At 32.9% G+C, this 26,023-nt stretch overlaps 2 protein-coding genes and 1 long non-coding RNA gene across 7 annotated transcripts; 1 reads left to right on the forward strand and 2 right to left on the reverse strand.

Annotated features, from left to right (window-relative positions):
* Window positions 1-375: 375 nt before the first annotated feature.
* On the reverse strand, window positions 376-5,719 carry LOC128157196 (torsin-1A-like). Its single transcript, XM_052819634.1, has 5 exons — window positions 5,498-5,719; window positions 5,067-5,329; window positions 2,394-2,569; window positions 2,018-2,148; window positions 376-1,413 (listed from the first exon to the last, which is right to left on the reverse strand). The coding sequence occupies exons 1-5, from the start codon at window positions 5,679-5,681 to the stop codon at window positions 1,148-1,150; spliced, it is 1,020 nt and encodes a 339-aa protein (XP_052675594.1). The 5' UTR covers window positions 5,682-5,719; the 3' UTR covers window positions 376-1,147.
* A 2,266-nt stretch (window positions 5,720-7,985) lies between these two features.
* LOC128156026 (transmembrane protein 144-like) lies at window positions 7,986-16,364 on the forward strand. 3 transcript variants are annotated; one of them, XM_052817983.1, is made up of 12 exons: window positions 8,000-8,065; window positions 8,182-8,347; window positions 8,542-9,008; window positions 9,155-9,277; window positions 9,557-9,656; window positions 10,911-10,994; window positions 11,235-11,316; window positions 11,421-11,507; window positions 12,352-12,437; window positions 12,916-13,007; window positions 14,438-14,709; window positions 14,920-16,364. In XM_052817983.1, exons 3-12 carry the CDS (start codon window positions 8,567-8,569, stop codon window positions 15,001-15,003), a joined length of 1,452 nt encoding a protein of 483 aa, XP_052673943.1. In that variant the 5' UTR covers window positions 8,000-8,065; window positions 8,182-8,347; window positions 8,542-8,566; the 3' UTR covers window positions 15,004-16,364. The 3 variants fall into 3 exon arrangements, with proteins under 3 accessions (XP_052673941.1, XP_052673943.1, XP_052673944.1); XM_052817981.1 differs by lacking the exon at window positions 8,182-8,347 and having other exon boundaries at window positions 7,986-8,065; XM_052817984.1 differs by lacking the exons at window positions 8,000-8,065; window positions 11,421-11,507.
* A 5,253-nt stretch (window positions 16,365-21,617) lies between these two features.
* Window positions 21,618-26,023, reverse strand: LOC128157001 (uncharacterized). 3 transcript variants are annotated; one of them, XR_008239782.1, is made up of 4 exons: window positions 25,742-26,023; window positions 25,453-25,561; window positions 22,167-22,394; window positions 21,618-21,911 (listed from the first exon to the last, which is right to left on the reverse strand). It is a non-coding gene; the product is annotated as an uncharacterized LOC128157001 (long non-coding RNA). The 3 variants fall into 3 exon arrangements; XR_008239783.1 differs by lacking the exon at window positions 22,167-22,394; XR_008239781.1 differs by having other exon boundaries at window positions 21,618-22,394.

Consider the following 26,023-nt stretch of genomic DNA (forward strand, 5'->3'; position numbering starts at 1 on the left):
TGATCAGATATGACCTTGACACTTGACCTACAAACATCATTCAAGGTCACTGCATACCCTTTGATCAAAGGCACCATGTGAGTGAAGTATGAGCCAGATTGAAGCAAACGGAGAGAAGATATGCTCCAGACAAGGATTTTTCATATAATTCTGCTTTGACCTTCATATTTGGCCTCGAAAATTGGTTCCAATTGCCCCCAGCTCTACACCTACATCTGAGTTGCTCACATTAATTGGTATGGTGTTCAAGATTTCTCACTTTTTAAGGTGGCGCACCTTAAAATCTTTCAAAATAATCCAAGAATATCTTGAAAGATTTTAAATATGGTGATAAAAAAATTCTAGAGTTAAGCGTAAAGTGAAGTCACACAAACATCAAGTTGAATATCATCATTTTTTTTTCAAATTAAACGCAAACAATATTCCAATACATGTACATGCTTAATATCAAACTGATTTACAACAATATATACAAAACAAAAATAAAACCAGCAGAAAGACAGTTTAGACATTGTTCTTGTCCTTACTTATGCATCATAAAAAAGTAAACTATGCGCACAAAAATAAATGAATAGAGCATAGTCAAATATGTATATTAAGAGATACAAATGGGCCGGTATAACTTGCAATAAATAAAAATGTATATAATTAACTCCTGGATAATGCTCATCTTTACGAATCTGCATCACCATTTTTACAAAGTAATGACTCTTACAGTAGACAATGAAGTCTCTATCTACTGGTTATATTATTATCATAGGAAGTACATGTAAATGAATAGGGGCCTTATATTATTGATCTGATATGTGGAATTAATCTATTTAAATTTAAAGTAAAATTCTTAGAAATACACAACTCTGAAATTACATACACTGTACCATATGCATATCTCATGCAAAATATGGTTTCATTTTTCAATTTAAACCTTCATCAAACTTTTTCAAAAATCAAACAAATTTTTAATTACTGGTATTATTGTACAAACTAGATCCCATTTTAAAATTATGATCAAATTTTTAGATTCATTAACAATGCTTGTATGTTTGTAACTGTGACAATTAATGAAAGACAATGCATGCAAAAAAAGTTTATATTTAAATTAATGACATTGCAAAAGTGTGTGTTTGTCATTGTCTTTCACAAATTTTTATTCCTCGTCCATTACATATGTCACTTTTTCTGGAACTCTTTTACATCCGGTCACTGAAAATATTTCCATATCAGCTGGATAATAGTTCAGTTCCTGTGCAATTACTCTGATTTTGTCCTCAGGAATGTCCTCACGTCTGTAATAATTTCTGGCAACCAGGAGATCTTTTATGCATTCCTTGATGTGTTTCCTCTCCATTGGCAGAAATGGGACATAGGCAGTGATCATATGTTTGTATATTATATCACTGTGGTACATGCCACCTTAAAAAATAGCATAATATTTACAATACATTTAAGAAATAATCGCTGTTTCTAAATTTACATTACTTAGATATAAAACAGAGCTCTTGACAAAAAATACAAATTTCATTGTTTTTAACATTATGGTACATGTATTAATTATTACATACAGGTTACCAGGTATATTGCATTAACAATCACCTTGTAGTGTTTTTTTTTTTGGGGGGGGGGGGGGCTGATTTGGGGCTGAAATTAGGCCCCAGTCCCAACTGGAAATTTCCTAATACCGGTATTTTACCAATTTTGGAATCAAAATTCACAATTGTAATGTAAAAAAAATTTTGTACGAGTTGTTCAAAATTTTCAAGAAAGACTACACAGATTAATAATAAAATTTTAAGAACTCTAGAAAAAAGAAGCATTAAGCTTTAATTAGCATTTAAATAAATGATAGAAATCATTAAATTTTATTATAATTAATAAAAATGAATTTTCCCAATTTTCTTGTTTTGTTGCTATTTTTCCCAATTGAAAGGGCCCCATCCCCCCAGTCCAATTGGTGAAAAAAACACTGCCTTCACCTACTAAGCTAGCTCATTCAAGAAACAAATTGTGGAATACTTGCTTGTTTTGCTGTTTATCGCAGCCGTGCTGATGATTTGCTCCATTTCCTTGAGTCCAATGTCTTCTCTTTTGAACTCTTTTGAACGCCAATTGTTCAAGGCATGTTTTGATATGTCTTCTCCAGCAGTGTTACTGAAAGCATCATATCACATACTTTTATAAACTTCTTATAAGAATCAATTTATCAAAATAATATTTATCAAAATAATACATATACAGGTTATCAGATTTATAGAAATTCTTTCTATGATTTCATGGAAATAACTTTAAAATTTATTTAGTATTTTAAACAATCAAAGAACAGTATTTATTCTTTTTTTTTAAAAATCAACTTCTAAAACTTCAAGAACTTTCTTAAGAAGAATTCATTACAATACCTCAGAAAAATAAACATTGCCCTCCTGTAATCAGTGCCCCCAAGTTGTTCATAGAAGTCAAAATACGGCTTTAAAGTGTCAAGAATTCCTGCTGGCATCTTGTCAATTTCGTCAAAAATAAATAAGGACTGTGGACACTCGTTCACACTGCTTTCAACTAAATTCCTCAGTTTATCCTGAAAACAGAATTTAAAGCCCAAGTGGGAGCCTTACCGGTATTTTGAATTCCATGTAAAAATAATACATTAATATTGAATTATGAACATCAATCTCAAAATAATAGTTCAACATTTTTTTGTAAAACTCATGATGGAAAATTTACAATATCTGTTAGTGATGTATTCACTTGAGTGTTAGTTCCAACACACCAGTGAGGCCACCACTAATAGAGAATGTCAATGTTTATACGTTCTAGCAATACATATAGTACATATAATATGAAAAAAATCAAAAACATAAGGAGGTTGCAATTGGATGTTCAACAAATTAATCATCAGATCTGCCCTATATGGGGCGCCGTTTTAATATTTTTGAGGTATTTTCTGATATCAGAAAATGATTTTTTGATATCAAGAATTCGAATTTCTGATATCAGGAAATGATTTTTTGATATCAGAAATCGAATTCTTGATATCAGAAAATACGATCCATTTTCTGATATCAAAAAAATCCATTTTCTGATATCAAAAAATCATTTTCTGATATCAGACATTCGATTTTTTGATATCAGAAAATGATTTTTTTGATATCAAAAATTGAAACTGATTTTTTGATATCAAGAATTATATTTTTCTGATATCAGAAATTCAAAGAAAATGGCGAATAAATTTCACCTATTTAATGAATACTCCCTTGACCCAAAATGAAATTGCCGAACTACAGAGCCAGATTTGCATTTAAATATTTGTTGTCTTTTATTTATTTTAATGTAAAATTTAATAAGTGTTCTTGATAATTCTAGTCTTATGTATTGAAAGCGCTAACTGTACGCCTGTATAACTCTTTATATTATGCGAGGCCATCATTTTTCAATATTCACAGCAAATCGCAAAGAAAGCAGTGTTGTTCATTGTATATGTGGCAAAACTTGCCAGAATGAAACCAGGTTTAAAATAAGGCATTCATTATTATTCTTTAGAGACATCTACAGGCTTGAAACATATTTTCTTACAAATTACAAAAGTTGCATTACAGGGAGCATTCATTAAAGTAGATCCAGTGTTCTGTGACGTCACACATTTTTGTAAAACTTTGAATTCTTTAAAAATTGTGCAAGATAGTTTTATTTATTTTATGTGAATATAATCACATGGATGTAATTAGAATTATTGGTAGGTTCAAGATATTTTCGCACTTAATTTTATACTAAATTTCCAAATGTTTATATATTTTATCTATGCAAAGGGGAAATTACTCTTTTTCTGACTTTTCTCTCAGTTGTATGTCTAAATGCTATAGTTTTTCGTATTCCAACGATTAATTTTAAAATATTTTTGTAATTTTAGTTTTCTGATAAAGTTGACATTAAAATTAAACAAGAAAAACAAATTTCTGCCTACAAGATTTTACTTTTAACAACAAAAAAAGACATTTTTCTAATGCTAAAATATGCTTTAGTTTATGTTTATCTGGCATCTCAAAAAGTGTGATGACATGCATATTTTTTCTAACAATTGATGACATTTAAGTCTATTAAGTCGAAATCAGTTCGGTTTTTCAACTTTCCTCAGAGAATTTTACGAGTATGGAGCTACCTTAAGTTGATAGTAATTTTATGTAAGACTTATTTTCTGATATCAAAAAATAGATTTTCTGATATCAGAAAAAGTAAATGATTTTTTGATATCAAAAAATAATTTTGTGATATCAAGAATTCGATTTTTTGATATCAAAAAATGATTTTCTGATATCAAGAATTCAATTTTTTGATATAAAAAAAATCAACTGTAATTCTTGATATCAAAAAATCTATTTTGTGATATCAGAAAATCATTTTTTGATATCGAGAATTAATTTTTGATATCAAGAATAATTTTTTGATATCAAAAATTCAAATTATTGATATCAAATATTTATTTTTGATATCAGAAAATACCTCAAAAATATTAAAACAGCGCCTCATAGCCCTAAGCTTTAAAATATGATGTCTTGGGCCATAAGCTTATATTTAGAAAAGAATAAATGCAAGTATTCTAGCTCTGAAATTTGAACATTTTCCTATATCATTATACAGAGCGAAGTCAAATATGGGGTAAAAATGGCCATGACCACCTAGCTCTCTTAATTTATGTGTGACGGTCAGAGTGCTTTGAATACTGGTGCCATATAGATCAGTTAATAGAGCCCCTGACTAGAGATTCAGGAGGACCGGGTACGAATCCAGTACTTGTCTGTCATTATTTCTCTCATCTAGTTACATTTGATGCTGTGACCAACCCCTGGAACTGACAAGTCAAAATCCTGCCAGGAGAGGAGCCAGGGGTGACTTCAAGGGTGAAGATCATTTAAGGGAGAAGGAATGTGATGGTCAGACCGATTCAAATACACGTGCCAGATAGATCACTAGGTAGAGCACCGGATAGGAGATTAAGCTGGTTTGAATCCTGGGCTGGTCTGTTATTCCTCCCATCCATTACACATGCATGCACTCTCTATGAAATAATCTTGAATTACCTTGTACAAAGGAACCATGTCTTTATGTGGGAATTCTTTGGTTGCAGAGATTAAATGGACATATTTACTCCTCATTCCTTCCTTGTATATGCTCTCAGCAATGATCTTACTGACATAGTTTTTTCCAGTTCCAGTTCCTCCATGAAATGAAAGAGTCAATGCTTTTGATGGGTCTTTTGTCATGTGAGATTTCAAATGTTTAATGATAACATCTGTTACCAAATGCTGTCCATAGAGTCTTCTTCTAAGATCTTCTTGGAGAGCTGTTAATAAATAATATTCATGAGAGAGAGAGAGAGAGAGAGATTCATTATATCTTACTATTTGTGTGTGTATGCAGTCACCGGTTTGATTTTTATTTCCTGATATATATACGATCTGTAAAAGTACAATTGTTTGATAACACAAAAAAACGATTAATTTATGACTACCTGTTGTATTCAGACTTATCCACTTTGAAGTGCAGCATTCCTTAAATTGACATTTAATTGGTGTAAAAACTGTGTATAGTCCAGCAACTACTGCTGTTCCAATGGCCCCGAGTGCAGAGAAGGGTTCTATTGCTGAAACATAAGTAATTACTCCATAAAACATAACTAGTTTAACGAAGTTCATATTGACCGATGAACCCGCGAAAGGCAAACGAGGGCAAACCGAAAGTAGTATTAATGTCTAATTTTAAAATGAACAATTTATTCCGGAATCATTGTACTTAACCATTCTGTGACTCACAAAACACTTTTATGTTTAATATATTATATTGAAATTACAATATTATCATGTGTTTTAGTGGATAGAATACTAAGGCCTAGTACCAAAACATGCCAAAATAGGCATCGTTATTGGTACCAGTCTACCAGATATATATTCTACATTCGTATACGTATGTTGTTTCGACCTGGAATGTTTCGACCCAAGAGATGTTTCGCACCACAATTTTATCCACCATAACAAAGTTATCAAAATTATGTAAATTTTAAATATACACGAGTCATAGTATATGATGTGTTCTGGGGAATAAAGACTTTAAATAATATATATTATTATATAAATCACACTGCAATTCATTTCAACTGCTGAATATCCAAAAAATCTTGACAAGATAATAAATTCCAAAAATCAAAAAAATCCTATTCCGTCGGTGGGGTAGTATGGTTAGCATGCATTTACTTATAACTTACAAATTCAATTTTACTGCTCAGTCCCTTATTTTCACTTCAATTTTTTACATGGTCGCAAAAAACCAGACCCCCCCCCTTCCGGCTATACGTTCCTGCATAGGCCTGTGTGGACAAACAATCATTAATTTTGCCACACCCTTTTCATCAAAGACATTACCGGCCACGAATAACCGTAAAAATTTTGAAACTTAGAAGAAATATACCATATAATGTCAAAGAACTAGAACCATTTTAACAAGGCCTTGGACTTTCAGTAGGATGTAACTATCTATTTCTTTCGTCAAAACAAGTTAAAATGACGCTTGGTTTCAAGCGAAATATACACCGATTGCGTAGCATTAGCTCAAAAGCCAGGCAAAGCTTGTTGATTTCAAAGAGCCATGACTGAGTGGCCTACAATGCAATAGATAGGCCTAAGTCACTTTTCTGTTTGACACAACTACCCAAAGTCCAAGCTCCTGTTAAATTGGTTCTACATGTATATATGATAAGAGTTAAATTTGGCCCCCATAATTCACCATTTTTTAAAGTGTTTCGGGTACAATAAAATGTTATGTTATAATTTAAAAGAGTTGATATAGGATATATTTTTCACATATTTGTTTGATTTATTTGCACTCACTTGCAGTATATGACGTCAGAAGTGACGCTATTTCTATAATTCAATCAAAATCAGTCGAAAATTGACATTTTTCTCATCTTTTTACAAATGGGAAATATAGAGCGCATGCTTGAACCAGGACAAAATTTTTGTTACTTATTAGACTTGGCTAGGTACATCTCTGATTAAAATATTTTGATGGTTCAAGGATGCGCTCTATGTTTCCTGAAAGAATAACTGCTTGAAAACAAGCTTTTTTATGCAAAAATGGCTGGAAAAAGGTTGTCTTTACAATGCCGTTTTTCTAAATTGTGGGCACTTGAGTCAAAATGAACATTAAGTAAAAACATCACATATATATATGTACAAAGAAAACAAAGAATTACAGTACAATAATGATATTCCGTTTAGGGGGCCACTTTAAGCCCATACCATATATATAGTCCTTTAAACCTATCTATATTTGTTTGCGCCGTCCCCGGAATAATGCAGGGACTTATAGCAACAACGAAAAAAAACTTTTACACACCTTAAGTACTAAATATTATCGCATAATTGAAATAGCATCCTAAAGAAAGTTTGATCGGTTTTGGTAAGAAGACGGGCCGCGTAAATATGACTTCCTATGCTACTCGAACACCGTCCAAACTTGAAAGACTCGTCACCAAATGACCCCGTGAATTTCATTATATAAAATCTCTCGAATCAGCAAACAATATTTTCCCGTTAATTAAAGTACCACGCATAAATTTTTGGAGAAAACATAAGTAAAAATTAACTGAGAGCAGAGACATGTTATTTATGTCTCTGCTGAGAGCTAAAGGGTTTACATCTCCCCAAATCATAACATGCTATATAAGGGCTTCTGATCCACTCAGAAACCGTAATTTAAAGATAAATAGGCCTAATCATTTACATTTTCATGTCAGCATTGTAAATTTTGTATTTACCAGAGAGTCTGAGACATCAATAATAATTATTATTTATGTCTCTGGTACTTACATACACGTACCACCCAGTAAACTCAAAGTTTACAATATGACACATGTACATTGTATATGAGTAAAGAAAAGGTCAAACGTCGCAGGTCGAAACATCCCTGGGGCCGAACCGCCATAGTTACTAAAATAATTATAGAAGTCACATGATAACATAAACAAAATAAAAAAAGGAGGAATCAAAAGATCGACGCATAACTGTTCTATATTTTCTTACAGGTAAAATATAGCTGGAACTAAATAACTTTGTTTCATTGGTATAAATATAGCAAGTAATCTTTTCAAGGGTCGATGATATTCGCTCTTTAAAATGTTCATTTATTCCATTGATTTAGTGGGCGGCTTAAAAAAAGAAGGTCGAAGGCGAATGATAATCGCTGTCCAAAGACTAATTACTTATCGCAACAATTAAACTTTCGACACATAGGCTAAATGATAAAATGTTCAACTGGTTCATTCCCGTGTGACATCTTTAGTTAACATATGATATACATATCTTTGGTGAGTTGACTTAAATTGATGTTGATATTAATATAACATAAATACGTACATTAATTTGCTGATAATAACCCAGTAATGAGTGAGCACCTGACTAGAGATTCAGGGGCCCGGTTTCAAATCCTGGTCTGGTCCATCATTATTTCTCTCTTCATGTTACACATGTTTTATGTCGAAAATTATATTTTATTTTACAGTTTTGACTAACATCTTTAAAACAAAATGACCCAGAAGCAATTCCCTACCTGGCTTCCAATTTTCTGTATAATTTTAATACTCTTTGTGACATTGAGCCATGCAACTACAGCAAGTGTTACAAATCAACCCGTCGAAGTGACTTTTCCAACAGCTTTTACAAGCTTTGTACGAGTCAAAGATTCTAACTCATCTGTGAACTACACCTCTGAGCCTACGGCTGAACCTACAACGACCCTTAGCTATACAGATTTTACCACAATAAACGTAACCACAGAAGCTTATAATACCACCACAGTGGAGGTAACTACAGGGGATTACACGACAGCAGGCACCACTGGAGGTACCACCGCAGCTACCAGTGACAATAGCACCTTGCCCAAATATGTAGGATTCATCAGTGCAGGGGTTGCTGTTTTTCTTTATGGAAGTAATTTTGCACCTGTCAAGAAGTTTGAAACTGGAGATGGTTAGTTTGAATCTTGCTTATTTACATTTATTTGAAGTCATGTGTCATAAATGCATGCATATAATCAAGCTTGAATACATGTAGTGATATCAGAATATTAAATTATTGTACCTATAACCAACCTTTTCTTTTATATCCCATTGTAGGGATGTTCTTTCAGTGGATTCTGTGTGGGGGTGCCCTTCTGGTAGGAATTATAGTACAGGTGATTCGTGGCACAAACCACTTCTACCCACTGGTAATGTTAGGTGGTTTAATATGGGAAACAGGTAGGATTGAGTGTCGAAGGTTTTGGTTTTAAAACATTCATGTTAGCTTTATTGTCCAAATGTATTAATTTTTTTGTTAGTTATTATTAGATTCATTTTTTTAAAAAATTCAATTTTTATGATTACATGATTATTTATAAAAATGTACTGTATTTATTTGAATGGTAGAAAATGGGAATACAAAATATTGTATGCTACAGGCAGATTTTTGTTTTGATCATATGTAAGAAAATTTATGAATTTGCATGGTACATATTTACAAGATGTATTGAATTTCAGGCAATATTTGTGTTGTTCCGATCATCAAGACAATTGGCATGGGCCTCGGTCTGTGTATCTGGGGTATGACCAACCTTCTCAGTGGCTGGGCGACCAGCAGGTATGGCAAGCTAGTTTACTATTTATTCCTAAAACAAGATATTTCTTGTATTTTTGCTGAGAGAGAGAGAGAGAGAGAGAGAGAGAGAGAGAGAGAGAGAGAGATTGTTGTTTTGTTGATGAATCCTTAAATGCAAAAGGTTACTGCTTCTGGGGTTTTTTTAAAATTAAATTATGAATTTTTTTTTACTTAAGAGTCCAAACTGTTTGTTGTTTTTTTAGATGCTAGGTCCTAGTATTTTCTAAAATTTAATATCTTGAGCATATCATCTTTAATATGATATTGTCATGAGAGCAGAATTGTAGAGTACTGTGGAATCATCATTGTTCATGGGGGACCAATGTTCATGGCTTCGTGGATAACACTTGCCCACGAATTTACATCCCCACAAATGTATTTACAAGCATTTGTTTAATACTTATTAAAATTATCTAGAACTTACTACCAACAAAATCATGTCCCCACGAACCAAGAAAATTTTGGCTGCCCACGAACATTGACCCCCAAGAAGAAGAATGTTTCCTCAGTGGATCTTTTTGAATATTTAAACTGTTATGGTACTTATAAACAGATTCCCTTATTACCATTAAACATGTTAAATAGAGGATACTACTGTATACATGTATATGCAAAACGAGAAAATTAATAGTTTTGATGACAAAAATAAAGAGATATCTTGTTTTGAGAATTAACTGTAAGTAGTAAAATGATTTGCCATCAGCAGGTTAGTTGTATTCAAAGATGCTCTGACTGAACCACTGCAGATTTAAGGCTTAGACATTGTTGTGTAGTCATCATGCACATAAGAATGGTAGAATTAGAAACAATTTATGGTAGAAGTTTAAAATGATAAAATGAGAAGTTTATTTCCAAACACAATTAAAGTAAAGTGCCAGGGAGAAGTAATTTGGATTGATTATAACTGTACATTGTAATTGATTTTATCCATTAGATTTATAATACATTTTTAAGACTAGGGGAATGAAACTGATATGCTGTTAGTGTATATTTGTTATAAGTGTGTTTCCCTTAACTGTGTTTTGCCATATACACAATACTAAATTCAAAGAAATATTGCCTTATATTACGAAGAGAAACCACTGCAGTGCTAATAACTATACACCACTGTTTAACAACATGCAACCTTAGAATATAAAACACAAATACACCAAACAGCTCCAACTAAAATAGATACAATAAAAGTTCCCTTTGTAAGCACCTTTTGCTATGTTTGAAGACCGATTTTTCCTCTAGATTTGGTTGGTTTGGTTTGACCGAGAGTACCAACATTGGAGATTACACGCTGAACACTGTGGGTGTCATTGTGGCTGTATCCAGGTAACCAATTAATTCTCTTTATACAGGTAACCAGTCAATTCTCTTGAACCTTAGTTTTTACTGGGCTATTTTGCCCTCTTAAATGAGATTGTACACTGGACACCACATAAAGATTTCCGTGCAAAATTAGCATTAAGAAGACCAACAATGACAAAAGCATAATGTTCATTGAAACGATATCACAAAAAGTTGTATAATAGTAATTCAGTTGAATGATACTTTTGTATTGCTTTCTTTCAGCTCGATTGTATTTGCCTTTGTTAAGAATAACGTCACCCCAATTGACCTACCAACTGACACGGAACCTCTCCTGGGTGGCTCGGTAAGATTCGGACATGTTGTCCATACATTACCCCTACAGTGACTCTCTATCACATCAGTAGCTTCCGCTTACTTCTCTTAGTAAATGTAGCGGCTTTGTTTCAGCCTGCCAGACAAACCTATGGAACCTCTGGGGACTCCCTATACAGTAACTCAAACAATCACGATCAGTTGGTCTTTAATCAGAGAAGAGTAAGTACTCCTACTGTCCCACCCCTATACCAATCCCCACACCTCTCAAGTTCCATCCTCTGCCATTATCTATATTCAAGTAAAGAAAGGTTTGAAAAAAAAATTAGTCAAGAATGGATGTTTATTTTGCTTATATACTGTAAACCGACTTCTATTCGCGGCGAATTTATTTGGTGATTTAATGGAGATAAACTGGTTTGCGTTCGTAGTAATACACAGTGTAAGACAGAAAAATCTCACACTGCTGTCTCACACTAGACAAACCAATCTCACACTGGCGATGATGCAAGAAATGTGTATCTTAAACATTGATACATGTGTCTGTAATACTCCAAATACATATACTAGTATGTTGAAGTGAGTTGGAACTCTTAATCACATAACATATATTTGTTAATACAATTATTTTGATTACTCAGTTATCTCATTGTTATATCAGTTATAGCAATGTTATGGAGATATTTTTTGGTATGGTTTAGTAGATTCATATAAAAATGTGATGAATTAATATCCGCATAAAATCACAAAATGCACATCTTGCAGATTTTGAATTATCGCTTTAATTTTTTGGAGCAATGTAAACCAAAGAAAACTATTATAAAAATTATGCATTCACAATTTGAGGGAATCGCACAATTAAGTAGCGGGTACTCGCATAAAATAAATAAGGAGTCTACAGTATTAGTTTGCTTTAAGCTTTTACATGCGAAGCCCTGCATGATATATTTGGCAATATAAATTGTTTTTAATATTTCTGATTTCCATTATTCTATGTGTCTTTATTCTTTTTACATACTTGCAAGAGTTATAGAACTTGCCAGGGTTGTATTTATCAATATTTCAGTCAAGAGGAAGCATCAATGCTGAATCTTCCGATTCCGAGGACAGTACTTTTATAGACAGGTTGTCTCCTGGCAGCAAAAGAGCTCTGTAAGTACACAGAAGGAATATCTCATTATCTCAGTATTAACCAGTATCTATCTCTCAGTTTTCCATATTTTCGGATGCTAAAACCTTACAGTTAGGTACATTTTACTTGAATATTAATTTATTAAATTTGCTGTTTAAATTCCAGTGTATTGAAAAACAAATTTTTTACCTCAAAATATGACAATGTATACTGAAATCCAGCATTTTATGTGGCATAGGACTCTGAATATTTATATAAGCCAACTCTTTTGAAAGATGCTCTAATACATTTTAGGTTATTGACTACCAACATGTAGTTAGTTTGCTCATAAAAAATTGGACACTGGATTTTACTTGTTGACTGAATGTCAAAATAATAAACTGGTTATTCAATCAGTTTTAGTGTGACTTTTGGACAAGTAATTAAGTTTCTGTGTTTAGCTACATGTATGATCATGTGGTCCTGAAAACCAAAATATACTGTGTGTGTCTTTTGTAGAGGTATAGTGCTGTCTGTGTTCTCAGGGATCCTCTATGGTCAGATGTTTACACCGGCCATCTATCTCCAGGATCATGGTCACTCCAAAAACGGTAAGCTGATAAAAAATCACAGAAAATACTTAAATTAAAAGTAAGAGTGCCCAGTAATAATTACATGTGTGTCTACCATTCCAAAAGGAGACATCGTGTTGTAGATTTTCTTCTTCTTGTGTATGTTGGGCCTTAACTTTAACACCCTTTGAAATCTGAAGATGACATCAATGAGAGGTGCACTATATAAGATTTTTCACCTTGACACAAATTTACGATCTAAAGGTCAAACTTAAATTCTTCTTAATCTTCCTCATTCAAATTCATGTATCAGTAGGTCCATAACTTTAATTCCCTTTGATATTAAGACTTTAAACATGGAAATCAGTCATTTCCCGAATATGCTTTGATTCATGTATATAAGGACTGTAAACTTGAAACTAAAACAATATTAATACACTGACATGTACAAATGTTAAGTTTTTAATCTTAACTTGCCATTTTATCTAAATGTCAGCTTGAAAAAAAAACCACCAAGACATTTTGTCCAGAATGTAACTTTGAAATCCTAACTAAGAGATACCAAACTCAGAACAGTTAGAAAGGAATTCAATGATACCAACATTTTTTATCTTTAAACCTATTTTGTATTTTAAGGTCAATCAACTTCTAAAAATATTGTTTAACAGATCAGAATGTTTTATTATACAGTCTGTAAAGTTGAACCATAGATACATGATATGAGATGTTGCTAAATTCTGCCCAAATTGTTGACCTTGACTTGATATTTTCAGCACAGCATAAAAATTAGAAGAAAAAAATGTTTCATTCATTTTTATCTATCCTGAGTTGAAAGCTTGGCTGAGCTTTTATGATCAAAATTTGTCAGTTGTCTGTTGTTGTCATCATCAACTTTTCCCAACTTCATGCACATCTTCTTCTCCATAACCACTTATCATACTTAACACAAACCATTATTGAAGGGAGGGATTCAAGTTTTTTCAAATGAAGAGTAACAGCTTCTTTAAAGGGGAATTAATTAAGAAATATGGAAAATTTGTTGTTTTTTTTTCTTCAAAAATCTGCTTTTCAAGAACCAATTGGCCAGAAAAACTAAAACTTATGTGTAAGCATTCACAGATAGTATAGATTCAAGTTTGTTCAAATCATGTTTTTAGAGGGTAGGGTGAAGCCACAAGTGGGTGGGGGGTGGGGGGTCAAATGTTTACATACAAATATAAAGAGAACTGTAAAGCTCAATAAATGATAAGACTATGAAAGCATCCTATTACAAAAGGGGCTCAATTTTTAGCATAAGAATACCTGGAGAAAAATTTGTAAATATATTTATAAAGGATATATGTTACCACTTTGTCCAGATAAATGACAGAGGGCTATTGTTTCTCAGGTGAGCAGTGTGGACCATGGGCCTCTTGTTGTCTATATATGTATGTTAGTAATGAAGGTGAGTTTACTTTTTATATTGACAGCTTTGGACTATGTGTTTGCCTGTTTCTGTGGGATATACAGTACAAGCACAGTGTATTTTGTCATCTACATCATCTTCATGAAGAACAAGCCCAAGGTCTATCCCAAGGTCATCCTCCCAGGGGTGATCTCTGGTCTCATGTGGGGTGGGGCTACAGCCGGCTGGTTTGTAGCCAATCAGGTCCTGTCTCCCGCCATAGCATTTCCCATAATTACCACAGGACCTTCCATCGTTGCTTCACTATGGGGAATTTTTATATTCCATGAAATTAGGGTATGTGTACACATTGATTATATTTACATGTATAAGCTATTGATAATTTGATTGTCTTTAAACTTATTTAAACTTGATTTAGAATATCTGTGTTCGTATTGAAGCTAAGTTAACTTTTCTTAAATCAATTCTTGTATTTGTTCCACTCAATCTACTGGTAAGTTATGTAGTTTAATATTGTATTCTTATAAGTGTCATTTATCATTGCAGGGAACCAGAAACATTTGCATTTTACTGCTGGGCTTTGTTTTTGTGATAACTGGAGCTGTACTCACTGCACTATCTGAAAAATAGTGATCTCCCTTTTCCTAGATGTAAACAATACAAACTATACCTTGGTGATATTGGGTTTATGCTCTGTGATACTTCATTTCAAGCATCATCAAAACCAATAATCTGTAAGACATTTTGCTTTTTAAAGAAAGCAGTCATATTCACTCCACTGAATACTCTGTATAGTTTTAAAAAGATGGAATATTTTGACTTGAGAGTAATACATGTGTCCGATTCAAGGAGAAATAAGACAACTCTATTTTGTGACAATTAAAAAAAATAAACAGTGCTTGATATTTTCTATCTTTTTCTAAGTACATAGTTCATTTGACTAAACCATCAGCTTTTAACCTGACAGTCACAAGGTCAGACGCGACCTATCTTCCTTTTATGTCTATTTTTCCTATCTCCACAATGTGAAGATTTCCACTAAGTAATCCCATAATTATATTTTTATGCTATATGATACTTTTTTATTTAGATATTAGGAGTTCAATCAGAAATATATAATATGGCTTTATTTATAAGGATTCAAATCCATTTTGCATGCTATATTTTAAGGAAAATTCTAAATATTCTAGCTCCGCAAAGAGCCTGGTAATGTACCCTGAATTTTTGGGAATTAACAGGATTAAATGTTAATAAATGAGGAATGATATATCAAGGAAAATTATATAAAATTGAGGAACGTCTCATGTGTCTATAAATTCTGTCTTTCACTTGGTTTCACAATTGTTACTCTTCTTAGATTATGCATATAGTTTTGTAAAAGATTGTATATTTTGAAAAATTTAAAATATTGATTGAAAAAATATGTACTTTAATCATGTAAGCTTTACTCTCCCATTATACTAAAATTGGTTTTTGTTTAAAAAAATTAGCTATAACACTCTTAGTAGTTTAATCCTGTTAAATGGAGTCAAGAATCATTACAATGTAAATTTTAATTTCAGAATACTGGTAATTGGAACAGTATGTTATCATCTTTTTCATAAAAATGAATACATTTTAAAAGAAATAGCTTCAAATTTTAAGTATACATGTATCTGCATCGTCTCCCATGACAACTGAGTGAATTCCTCATATTGTTTATTCATTGTTTTGTGCATGAGCTGTGATGACTTTATTTTCAAATCTACTTACGGTAGTACCGGTATTTTTTTTATATAGGTTGTAATTGTAATATTTTATTTTGACACCAATGTAAAGCCTGCTCTTGTTATTGTTAGCGAAGCATTTACAAAGAGTATTTTGCCTGGAGAATAAAATCCTTGTATTACTGTGATACAATATGCAGGTTTAATAATGTAGGATTTTCAATGATTAGACAAATTAATATAACAGTCCATCTTAGAGGAGTATAAAATAAAAGAAATGTAGCAGTTGTTTGTAGTAATGTGTGACTGGTCTCAGATCTCCAGGTGGTGATTCATCACTCAATGGTTTGTGTATATTTTTGTTTCAAATGACAGTGCTGACTGCATTTTAGAATGTACCATCTCTTTGGCAAGTAGTCATTATCTTTATTGACCCAGACCTTTATATACAGTGTCAGACTATCAGTGTATCATTTTAAAGTTTTACCTAAATTATTTTATACATGTACATACAAATCATTAATGTATATGATAAGCATGGTCAAAGTATTTTCACTTCATATGGAAATTTTTTGATTCCTCTGTAGAGTTGTTATTATTGTGTAAAGTTATTGTTTCTGTAAACCTTATCATATAAATAAAACTTTTTTTGAAGAAAATAAAAATTACCAGTATATTTTATATCTTGAGATTATTCAAACGTGCATTTTCCCCAGTTCTCATTGTAAATACTTAAATAATTTTAATTTATCAGTAATACATTTCAAGTAAAACTCTTTTATTTAATAAAGTTTAGTTCTATAGATACTTGATAAACTGTGAATTTTTATGCATCTTATAAGATAAATTTACCAGTGTTTAATTGATTTAATACATTGTAAAATACTCAAAAAAGCATATAATCGTCACCATGTCGCCATCATCGACATTTTCATCGTTATCATCATTATTATTCAGGACGTATGGTAGAAAATAGAAAATTACTCTCAGATTATTTTTTGGCAAAGCATACAAAGATGCAGTGTATAGGCAGTTCTCCAGTAACGCCAAAAACTTAAGGAAATATGCGATCCATCGTCAGCCATGAAGAAGAGATGGTGCATCTGACAGCGGCTACAGCGAACTCCGCGTGAGTGCATTTCAAGCGACGATTATTCCATGGAAACAATGGACATAAACTGCAGACCCCATCATCTTCTGACTGACCCCCCCCCTCTCTCTCTCTCTCTCCAATTATTATAGATGCAGATGTTTGCAACCTTGGAAGATATATAGTTCTAGTTTATATATGCTCGTTTTTTCTCCAAAAATTGTCACATGTTGTTTTGGACATTCCACCACCATGGATCATTAACACAGTGAATCAATCGCATGGTATCTAGGTCGCTGCCTGTAGCTTGACATCATTGGGGGTACTGAGAGGAGTGGTTTAAATACCTACCGGTGTTGTGATTGGAATAATATGTGTTATGACTATACACCGTTCTCTAATACTGCACAAACAAACGGACGGGATTATACAACAATGAGTCATCTATCAGTCTGATCAACGCCTCAGAATCCCAAGGTAGTTCGCCCACTCACTGGTCGCACTGCCCATAAATAAATCGTGCGAAAAATGTTTAAAGAATAAAAAGTAAATAAACTGTAAAAACAAAAGAATTATCAAAAGATATGTTTTTCTATGAAATTCATTAGTTTCGTACTCGTACAATCAGTATTGGAGTTGAAGTCAGTTTCCATTGTCTACTTTATGATGTTGGATTAGATATGACCCCCTCCCTTCCTTGGAAAGATGAAGAATTCCTCGTTACATTCTTAATTTTTTATACATTTTTAGAAGGAGGGGGTCGTTAACTAATTGAGATGATCAGTTCGGACTAATTCTGAATTGAGATAAGAATTGCCCCTGATCGTAGTGCATCTCTGATCATTACACAGTGTATTATAATGTTCAAAGATATACACAAATAGCCGCTTACAGTAGGGGTTAGATATCTGCATCTTTGTAATTAATTTTGTTACAGGTTCCAGTCGTTGAATCAATGAGTAAAGCATTATTATTATCAATGGCAAAGAATTTTTTATAAACTTTTGAAATAATTTCCGGGACATTTGATCGATGTAAAAAATAAAGAATGAATGAAACCTGCATTTCATTTTCTATCCCACGGCAAGACAATGATTTTTTATGTTAAACAATAGTGCGTAGCAAATCTGAATACTTTTATTTCTTCTGATTGTATATCTACATTACAATAATAAAAAAAGAATTAGTTCATGTCGAAAATGTTGAATGCAAGATCTTGTAACACATGCTTAACAATAATATTAAATAAATCTGCTCTTTTTTTTTTTGGTAGCCAACTCAGTTTGTTTTTGAAATGTAACATGTATTATATGACCCCGAAAAACAACAACACACCACAACCACCCCACCCCCCCCCCCCCAAAAAAAACCCATGGATTTCAATGTTTATATTTACATCTCTCTGTCTCTTCCATTAAAAACGTAAATGTACCTTAAAATATTTTATTATTGGTCAGAAAAGTACATAGTAGAAGCCAAAATGTACGTCGTCAGCCCAAGAAGTTTGTGCTTTTAGTGGTTGCTTTGAAAGTTAACAACCTATATCGGTCGATCTCGAAATACTTCATGAAGCGTAAAAAAATAATGTGCAATCAAATAATACCAGCATTAATTTGTAGGCATTTGAATAAGCAATGAATATGAAAGCATATCGAAACAGATAATGCGGAAGTTTATTTTTGCCATTGGTGATTCGGTCTGATGTTTATGCGCGGGCAAACTACACTTCAATTTTCATACGTACACTGTTATTAGATCCAACTTAATTCAATGGGCTTCAGGTACTGTACTTTATTTGGTGTACATCACACCGAAATTAAAGTAGCGGGCATTCCATGAAAAGAAATTATAACATGCGTCACCAGGGTGATGTTATTTGTCGTTACTATATTTTTGGTTACTAGACTTTGACCCGTGAGAACACTGGTTGACATTGCATATGATATCGGACATTTACGAAACAGTTATATCGACACACCGTATTGTTGACATTTATATAACCAAGCCTACAATAATGCTATTAACTTCACTACACTCTGCTTAGTTAAAATAATCTAACTGTGTCTCGGGACAGGCCTTGACGACAGTTAAAATGCATCACATATACCCGTAATGTTGCCAAAAAATTGCAGAATCGCTCCGAAACGATTTTGGAAAACATTAATGCAGCTGCATTGAAAACAAACCATTTTGAAGCTGTAAATACCTCTCATCTAACAATTTAATTCATATAAATGAAGAATTCAACACTTTTTCACCGACGTTTTTACTCGCTTCGAATTTACACACCATGTTTGATATTCGGAACTCTCGGGATTTTCATTTAAATGCACAAGGTTAGAGCTATCTCCCGTATTTCCTTTGATAAACAGAATAGATGACAAATCAATGAAAATTTACACGTATTTGTAATATCGTTTCTAAGTTTATCCATGCAAATGTGATATTGTGGAAACATAAACTAAACGGCTTTCCGTGATTTAGAGTGAATGAAATGCACATGCACAAGATTTTAAAATCCAAAAAATCCCGATGATTTCCGGATTTTTAAAATGAATTTTCGTTGATTATTAATTAGAGAAGCTTGATTAAGAAAAAATAAAAACTAATTGGTAATCTTCAAGTACCAATGATGTTTTGAATATATAGTACTCTTCCGATTTCTCGGTATTAAAGCCCAAAAATTCGAGTCAATTATTTTAATATAGTAGTATAGAAGATATTGTGCTCTCCTTGAGAAAAAGACATTTTTATCAAATTTTAAAGCTAAAATATATGGAACTTTTCTTTACTTATTAAAAGTTTATAGCCTGAAAAGATGAAGTAGACTGACCACCAGCCTCCCTCACCTCACCTACATGTAACCCCTTCGTGCCCGCTGGCACATAAGGCGCGGATACACTGTCTCCACCTGTCCCTGTCTTTGGCTGCTGCACTCGCTCACGCCCAGCCCTCCTCACTAAGTCTTATTTTGTGGATTAAAGTAAATTCTCCAAGGACCTTTCCGAATTTTAATCGATATAATTTTAGAAACTTTGAAAACTGCGGATAAATACTAACAGCAAACAGACTTTTTATTCTTCTTTCAATGTAGCATTCTGGTTGTTAATACATTTTTCCATAGCTCCAACTCATAAAACTTGCATAAAACTTGCATAAAAGGGAGAATTTTAAAAAAAGATTTAAAAATGATCATTAGATACTTTCTTTCCTGGTTATTACGGGATATGAAGGTTAGAATCATTGCAGAAAATATCTATGTCTATGCATTATCTGCAATGCTCGCTACCTTTTTATCGTATATATATATATATAGTCGCCAACTTTATATCCCGTATAAACTATGTTAACATGTGAGTTGGAATGCAAACCAATTTATCGTTTTACAACGAATAAAAAAATATCAAAGCAATAAATAACACTTAATATTACGGACTGTCTTTGTCTGTTCCGAAAATAAAGACTGCTTATGCGCTACAACTATAAATAGTATTATCTTAAATGTAGTAATTATATTATCTTAAATGTATTAATACATGCATACAGTTACTGAATAAGAATTATGTATACTCGTATTTATAACTTTCAAACTTGGGTGTTTATAAACATTAAAGGTTTTTTATTATGCTACCATAAATTGAGTTATTTCTGTTTCTTGAAACAGAGAGAGGTGTCTTCCCACAAATGTTTATTTAAAAAAATATAATTTGGTGTTAGTCATAACACCCTCTTATATTTTTAAATAAACATTTGTGGGAAGACAGAAACAGTCTACTGTTAAAATAAGAAATAAGAAATAAATGTTAAAAGAAAAAAACCTTTATTAATTCAGCTTGATTAATTATTGATACATGTAATATGAACCGTGAATATTAAAATAAGTTAATATTGTTATCTTTAAAATGATCATTAAAATCCAACATATAACTGTTGCATATAAAGGCTTCCATCTTCGAGTTTTTTTTTTCAATTGATGTTAACCATTGGGTAACAAACCTGCCACACTTATTAACTTAATCCCCCCCCCCCCACCCTAATGCGCCCATCGGCTCTTTTCATCTGATGATTTTTCTTTTCATTATCAAGTGGATTAACCCTGCATGCTTACGCTGCTAATCCAATTCCGGGATCTTTGGCCAGAACGGTATATATCGCTGGGACAAGCGGTAATTACGATGTTCACCCACATCTATGATCTTCTCGGCAGACGATCTCTCGTCTCGCGAGATCTGGGAGGCTGATAGTCCCTGTCTCTGTAACAACTCTCCTGTTTCTGCGGTATTGGTCGTGAAGGATTTTATCACTATCAATGGTAATCTAGCCCCTCTAATAAAAACAGCTACGTGAATATCCTTGGAGCCATTTTCAGCGAGAAAGGAAAAACGCCACACTTGCAATGATCCATACGTTCGTTAAAGACAAAATAAATTAGTAAATTCTATCAGAAATGTTTATTTGTATGAAGTTTACAACAAACCATACTCCGGATTTAACCGCATCTACATCTACAGCATTACGCTTTACTTCCGAGCACCAAAAAGTGAGATTCTACTGTATATAAGAAAGTAAAACGTCAACCAAATCAAAATCTGGAAAAGCAAAACAAAACAAATGTAATATAAGTATGCAAGGTTATTAATGTCATAGATCATTCTTACATCATTGAAGATCTATTCACTGATTATTCGGAAACTTTTGCCTCTTTTCCATCTTCGCATCATTTCTTTACTATAGCAAAACAGCTAAAGAACAAATACAATGGATATTGATTTACAAATTGCTCAAGAAATCATATTTAGCGATGCACAAAAACACAATTTTCTGGGCATAAATGACGAAATATATCAAACAAAGTTCTTATTTTAAAATGAACGTTGATATTGAGTAAGAGAAGTATCAACTTTTAATATGTTTTGTCTGAAAAACAGCAGAATTCTAAAATACACCCAACTCCCACCCATACTGCTGTTTTGACCATTTATTATTTGTATGCATACCTATGCAATGTACCGTTTCTCCTTTAGACAATAGACTCCGATATTTTGCCTGCAAGGTATAAGCCTTTGAAAGTATATTACATAACTAGTATCCAGTGTTTTGCACGCATGCACTTTCTCCACCCGACGACAAGGTTCTCGATGGGCACTGCTAATGATTCATTAGAATTTCCTTTCAAAATGGCTTATCAATATACATGTAGACATCTCAGCTATTCAGACTTCTTGCTGAAATTACAGCGATTCAATATATTTTTCTTGCTAGATCTGTTTATTTGGTCACCATGATGACCTCTGCTTAATGACATCTTGAAGAAAGTATATTTAATAATATGAAGAATATATAAGACAATAAGAGAAGGTACGTTAACTACTAACTAGTCCAATATCCTTTTGTGCTCAAATATGGAACAAGGATAATTCCTATGATGATTGCGTTTGTACGTGCCTTAACTATATGTATATTGTTCTCTTCACACAGAAACTGGCCTCTGCCAATATTGATACGAGGTCCTTCAATATTCAGTGGCTGCACGCGAATATCGAATTATGGTCAGATGATACATAAACGCCATTGAAATGTTCTCTAGTGGACTTAAAACAACACTTTATTAAAGACACCGTAAACTCATAAAGTGAGTGGAGAAAAAAAGTTTTGCATGCTGCTGGCCCATATAATAAGGCGGAAGGGTGTGTTGGGGATGGTGGTCTTATGTATTACTAGTAGTTCTATACAAGTACACATTAATCACTTGTTCTCCTGTATATGAGGAACACTGTAGTCATTGTCTATCACCCCCTTGAAATCACCGTTTAATTAGAGCATTTAATTCCACTTGAATGAAAAAGCAGCAAATTCAACTTGTAAATAAAAAAAAAAAGGCAGCATAAAAAACTTTTTTATGTTCATTTACAAAATAGCTTGCATATGCATTTTGAAATATAATGGCACTCGAAGAAGTCAGACATTTGTTTTAGAAAAATACACCCTATAAATAAACGAAGCTAACTTTTTTGTATAGTAGACGTTTTATTCATTCTTTCATTCAGGCTTGAATACTGCAAGGAAAACTACTGTTCGCAGAAAATTTATATGTTATGACGAAGTGAAGAATCAGCTCTATACAGATTACCCGTGTCAGAGAGCGTTGCTCTAATTATTGTCTGATGGTAGCATATTTGAAGTTTACAAATTTCTCGAAAAACAAAACGTTAACGTAGCAACACTGTTTAATAACTTGCAAACTGTGTATGGCACATTCAGCAGTTTTAGTAAATATGAGTAAGAATTACAGGACGCCGTCTGTTAATCAAAATAATTGGGGTGCAAACGCTAAGTTCTCTACACGATGAAAGAGTTTCGAGTTACTATGTTTCATTCAACTAGATGTTGTTAATTTGTCTCACCAGATTCATTAAGTGTTTTAAGAGCGTTTGATGGTCGTGGTCATTTTTTGACTATTTAAATCTCCTTAAGAAGAAGAGCTCTGTAGAAACATACTATTCAAATTTTAAAGTAAAATATTTGAGATTTCTCATTACTAAATGATAGCCATATCTAAAAGTTAAGGGCAGATCTGATTGGTAATTAGTTGACCACCCAGCCCCCTTAAAAAACTTGTTATTATAGTTATTATAGTTAAACATGCGGTGCACAGGTACCTGTAATGTGCTGAAGCATGTTTTTGCTATGAACGAACTCATCAAAATCCCACTATAGATGCTCTTTTATCTGCAGTTCGCTTATACGATTGAATGGCATGCAGATTAAGTGTTTCGGATTACACAGGAGTCGCTTTAAACAAAAATTACTGCAAATCACACGAAGATACATGTACAACATCACAACTCGGCTTGTGTTCTGTTATCTGCAAAACATGCTTTAAAATATTCTTCGACACTTACTAGTAGCACATAGGATGGTGTATGAAGAAGAGAAGGTATTTACAGCAATCTAGATAGAACGAGGTTTTGAGAATATCAATTTTTCATGTTCGAAAGTATGACAGTTTCAAAGATATCAAATTTAAACTCAGTACAATATTCATTAGTTCAAATAAAGATGAGCGAATTTGAATGGTAAAATATTCAAAATACATGCATTAGCAATAGTAATAAATGGGTATATCAATAGCAATTTATAATGTTATATTCAAACTTTCTAAAAAATCGTTTATACAGTTTATCATCATCTGTATATACATGCATAGATATGCATTGCTTTAACGGAATCTCATGCACGAAGGAAAGAATTTGGCTCCAGTTTTTTTTTTAGTAAAGACGATCTAAGAAAAGAATGGCCCTGCGAATCAGAGGTTTCTATTTTTGTTTCCTTTCATATGACCCAAACCCTTGCGTTTTTCGTGTTACTTGTCGAAATGAACGAAATTGCACCGAATAATACAAAACCAAAGCTACTCTGTTCCCACTGCTAGCCTTTCACACAGTGCGTATACCTGGAAGTTGTCAGAAATTCCACCATTAATGTCTAAAATGGAATTCGGAAATAAAGAAAAAATGTATGGCAAATAATGCAAAATCAAACACTAAGATGTAAATCACCTCCCTCTTTTTATCTTGAATCATAAACACATGCCAAAGTTGTTTTAAGGGCACCTGCTATACCGGTATATTTCACATCAAAACGCTCACAGCTCCAAGTCATGCATGCATTTTATGCCAAATTTCATGCAAGATCTTTGGAAGTAAATGTCCTATTTAATGTTGGCAGTCTCTCTCTCTCTCTCTCTCTCTCTCTCTCTCTCTCTCTCTCTCTCTCTCTCTCTCTCGTTCTCTCTTATAAAATGACTAGAATTTATTCAACCTTTCCATGATCAGAAAAGTACTGAAAAAGAACTACATTGTAATTCTTCTTAAAAATGATGAACAGAAAGAAAAAGGTATATGTTGTCCCCTACGACGTCAAATCGTTGATAAAATGTTTGAAAAGTGTGGGTAACTATGGAAGTTTTTCTGATACCTATTTGGCTTTTTAAAAATGTTGCATCATAAAATTACATGTAGATTGGCATGCATTTCCATTGTTTAATAAAAAAAACCAACGCGTTTTTGTTAAATTCTGAACATGTTTATACATCAAAAGAAAAGATACAGTCCTAACTGGTGTTATATCAAAAGCGCAGGTTGTACAAGCAAGCCAATCTTGTTGAACTTTAATACCGAATGAAAACCTGTGAAACCCATCAGACACATAGCATTCAGGAGGTTGCACCCAGACTTGCCATTCATCTCTATCATGTACAGTATTACGGAACAAATTACTAACCAAACAATCTTCCATGTTGATATTGGCCGATGAACGCAAACGATTAGCAGCAGTCGGGACCAAGAACCTGTTTTTCGGCCATTAGTGTGTCCGAAGAAATAATTAAAATCTGAAGTAAAACGTTAATTTTATTAATACTTAATTCGATAAGCTAGTATAAAGTTAGCAGATTTTAGGAAAAGCCAGATGCATTCATTTTAATAAAATTATGCAAAATTTTACAATTTATTGAAGAATTTCAGAGACACGTAAATCTCTACTAAATAAAATAGCATATGTTTATATTTACCACTTTAAAAACTGGACGCACCAGCTTTTAGGATAGATGCAAAAACTGTATCCGGAAAAAACGATGACCGCAATTGGTGTATACGAATAGATGAAAACACGGCTGGCGTGATTCTTGGAATTATATCCACGGAACAAGAACTCCAGAAAAGTTGACGCTAAAACAAAACTCTATCAATACAATGAAGAAATATGAAATGTTTCCAGAGGGGACGAAAAAATTATCAGCTTATTTCTCCCGTGGCCTTTTGGCAGAAGCCATGGTTATAATAAAATAAGCAAT

The sequence above is a fragment of the Crassostrea angulata genome, chromosome 7 (assembly GCF_025612915.1).
Source record: "Crassostrea angulata isolate pt1a10 chromosome 7, ASM2561291v2, whole genome shotgun sequence".
Taxonomy (NCBI): domain Eukaryota; kingdom Metazoa; phylum Mollusca; class Bivalvia; order Ostreida; family Ostreidae; genus Magallana; species Magallana angulata.

Bases quoted from the DNA above. Each gene is read 5' to 3' on its own strand.
- LOC128157196 (XM_052819634.1), bottom strand. From the start codon at position 5,681: ATGAACTTCGTTAAACTAGTTATGTTTTATGGAGTAATTACTTATGTT. The intron at 2,570-5,066 runs GTAATTCAAGAT...TTCTGTTTTCAG, and splicing joins ACATGGTTCCTTTGTACAAG to GATAAACTGAGGAATTTAGT. The intron at 2,149-2,393 runs GTATTGTAATGA...TGATGCTTTCAG, and splicing joins GCAATGTTTATTTTTCTGAG to TAACACTGCTGGAGAAGACA.
- LOC128156026 (XM_052817981.1), top strand. From the start codon at position 8,567: ATGACCCAGAAGCAATTCCCTACCTGGCTTCCAATTTTCTGTATAATT. The intron at 9,278-9,556 runs GTAGGATTGAGT...ATTGAATTTCAG, and splicing joins TGGTTTAATATGGGAAACAG to GCAATATTTGTGTTGTTCCG. The intron at 12,438-12,915 runs GTAAGTACACAG...TGTCTTTTGTAG, and splicing joins CCTGGCAGCAAAAGAGCTCT to AGGTATAGTGCTGTCTGTGT.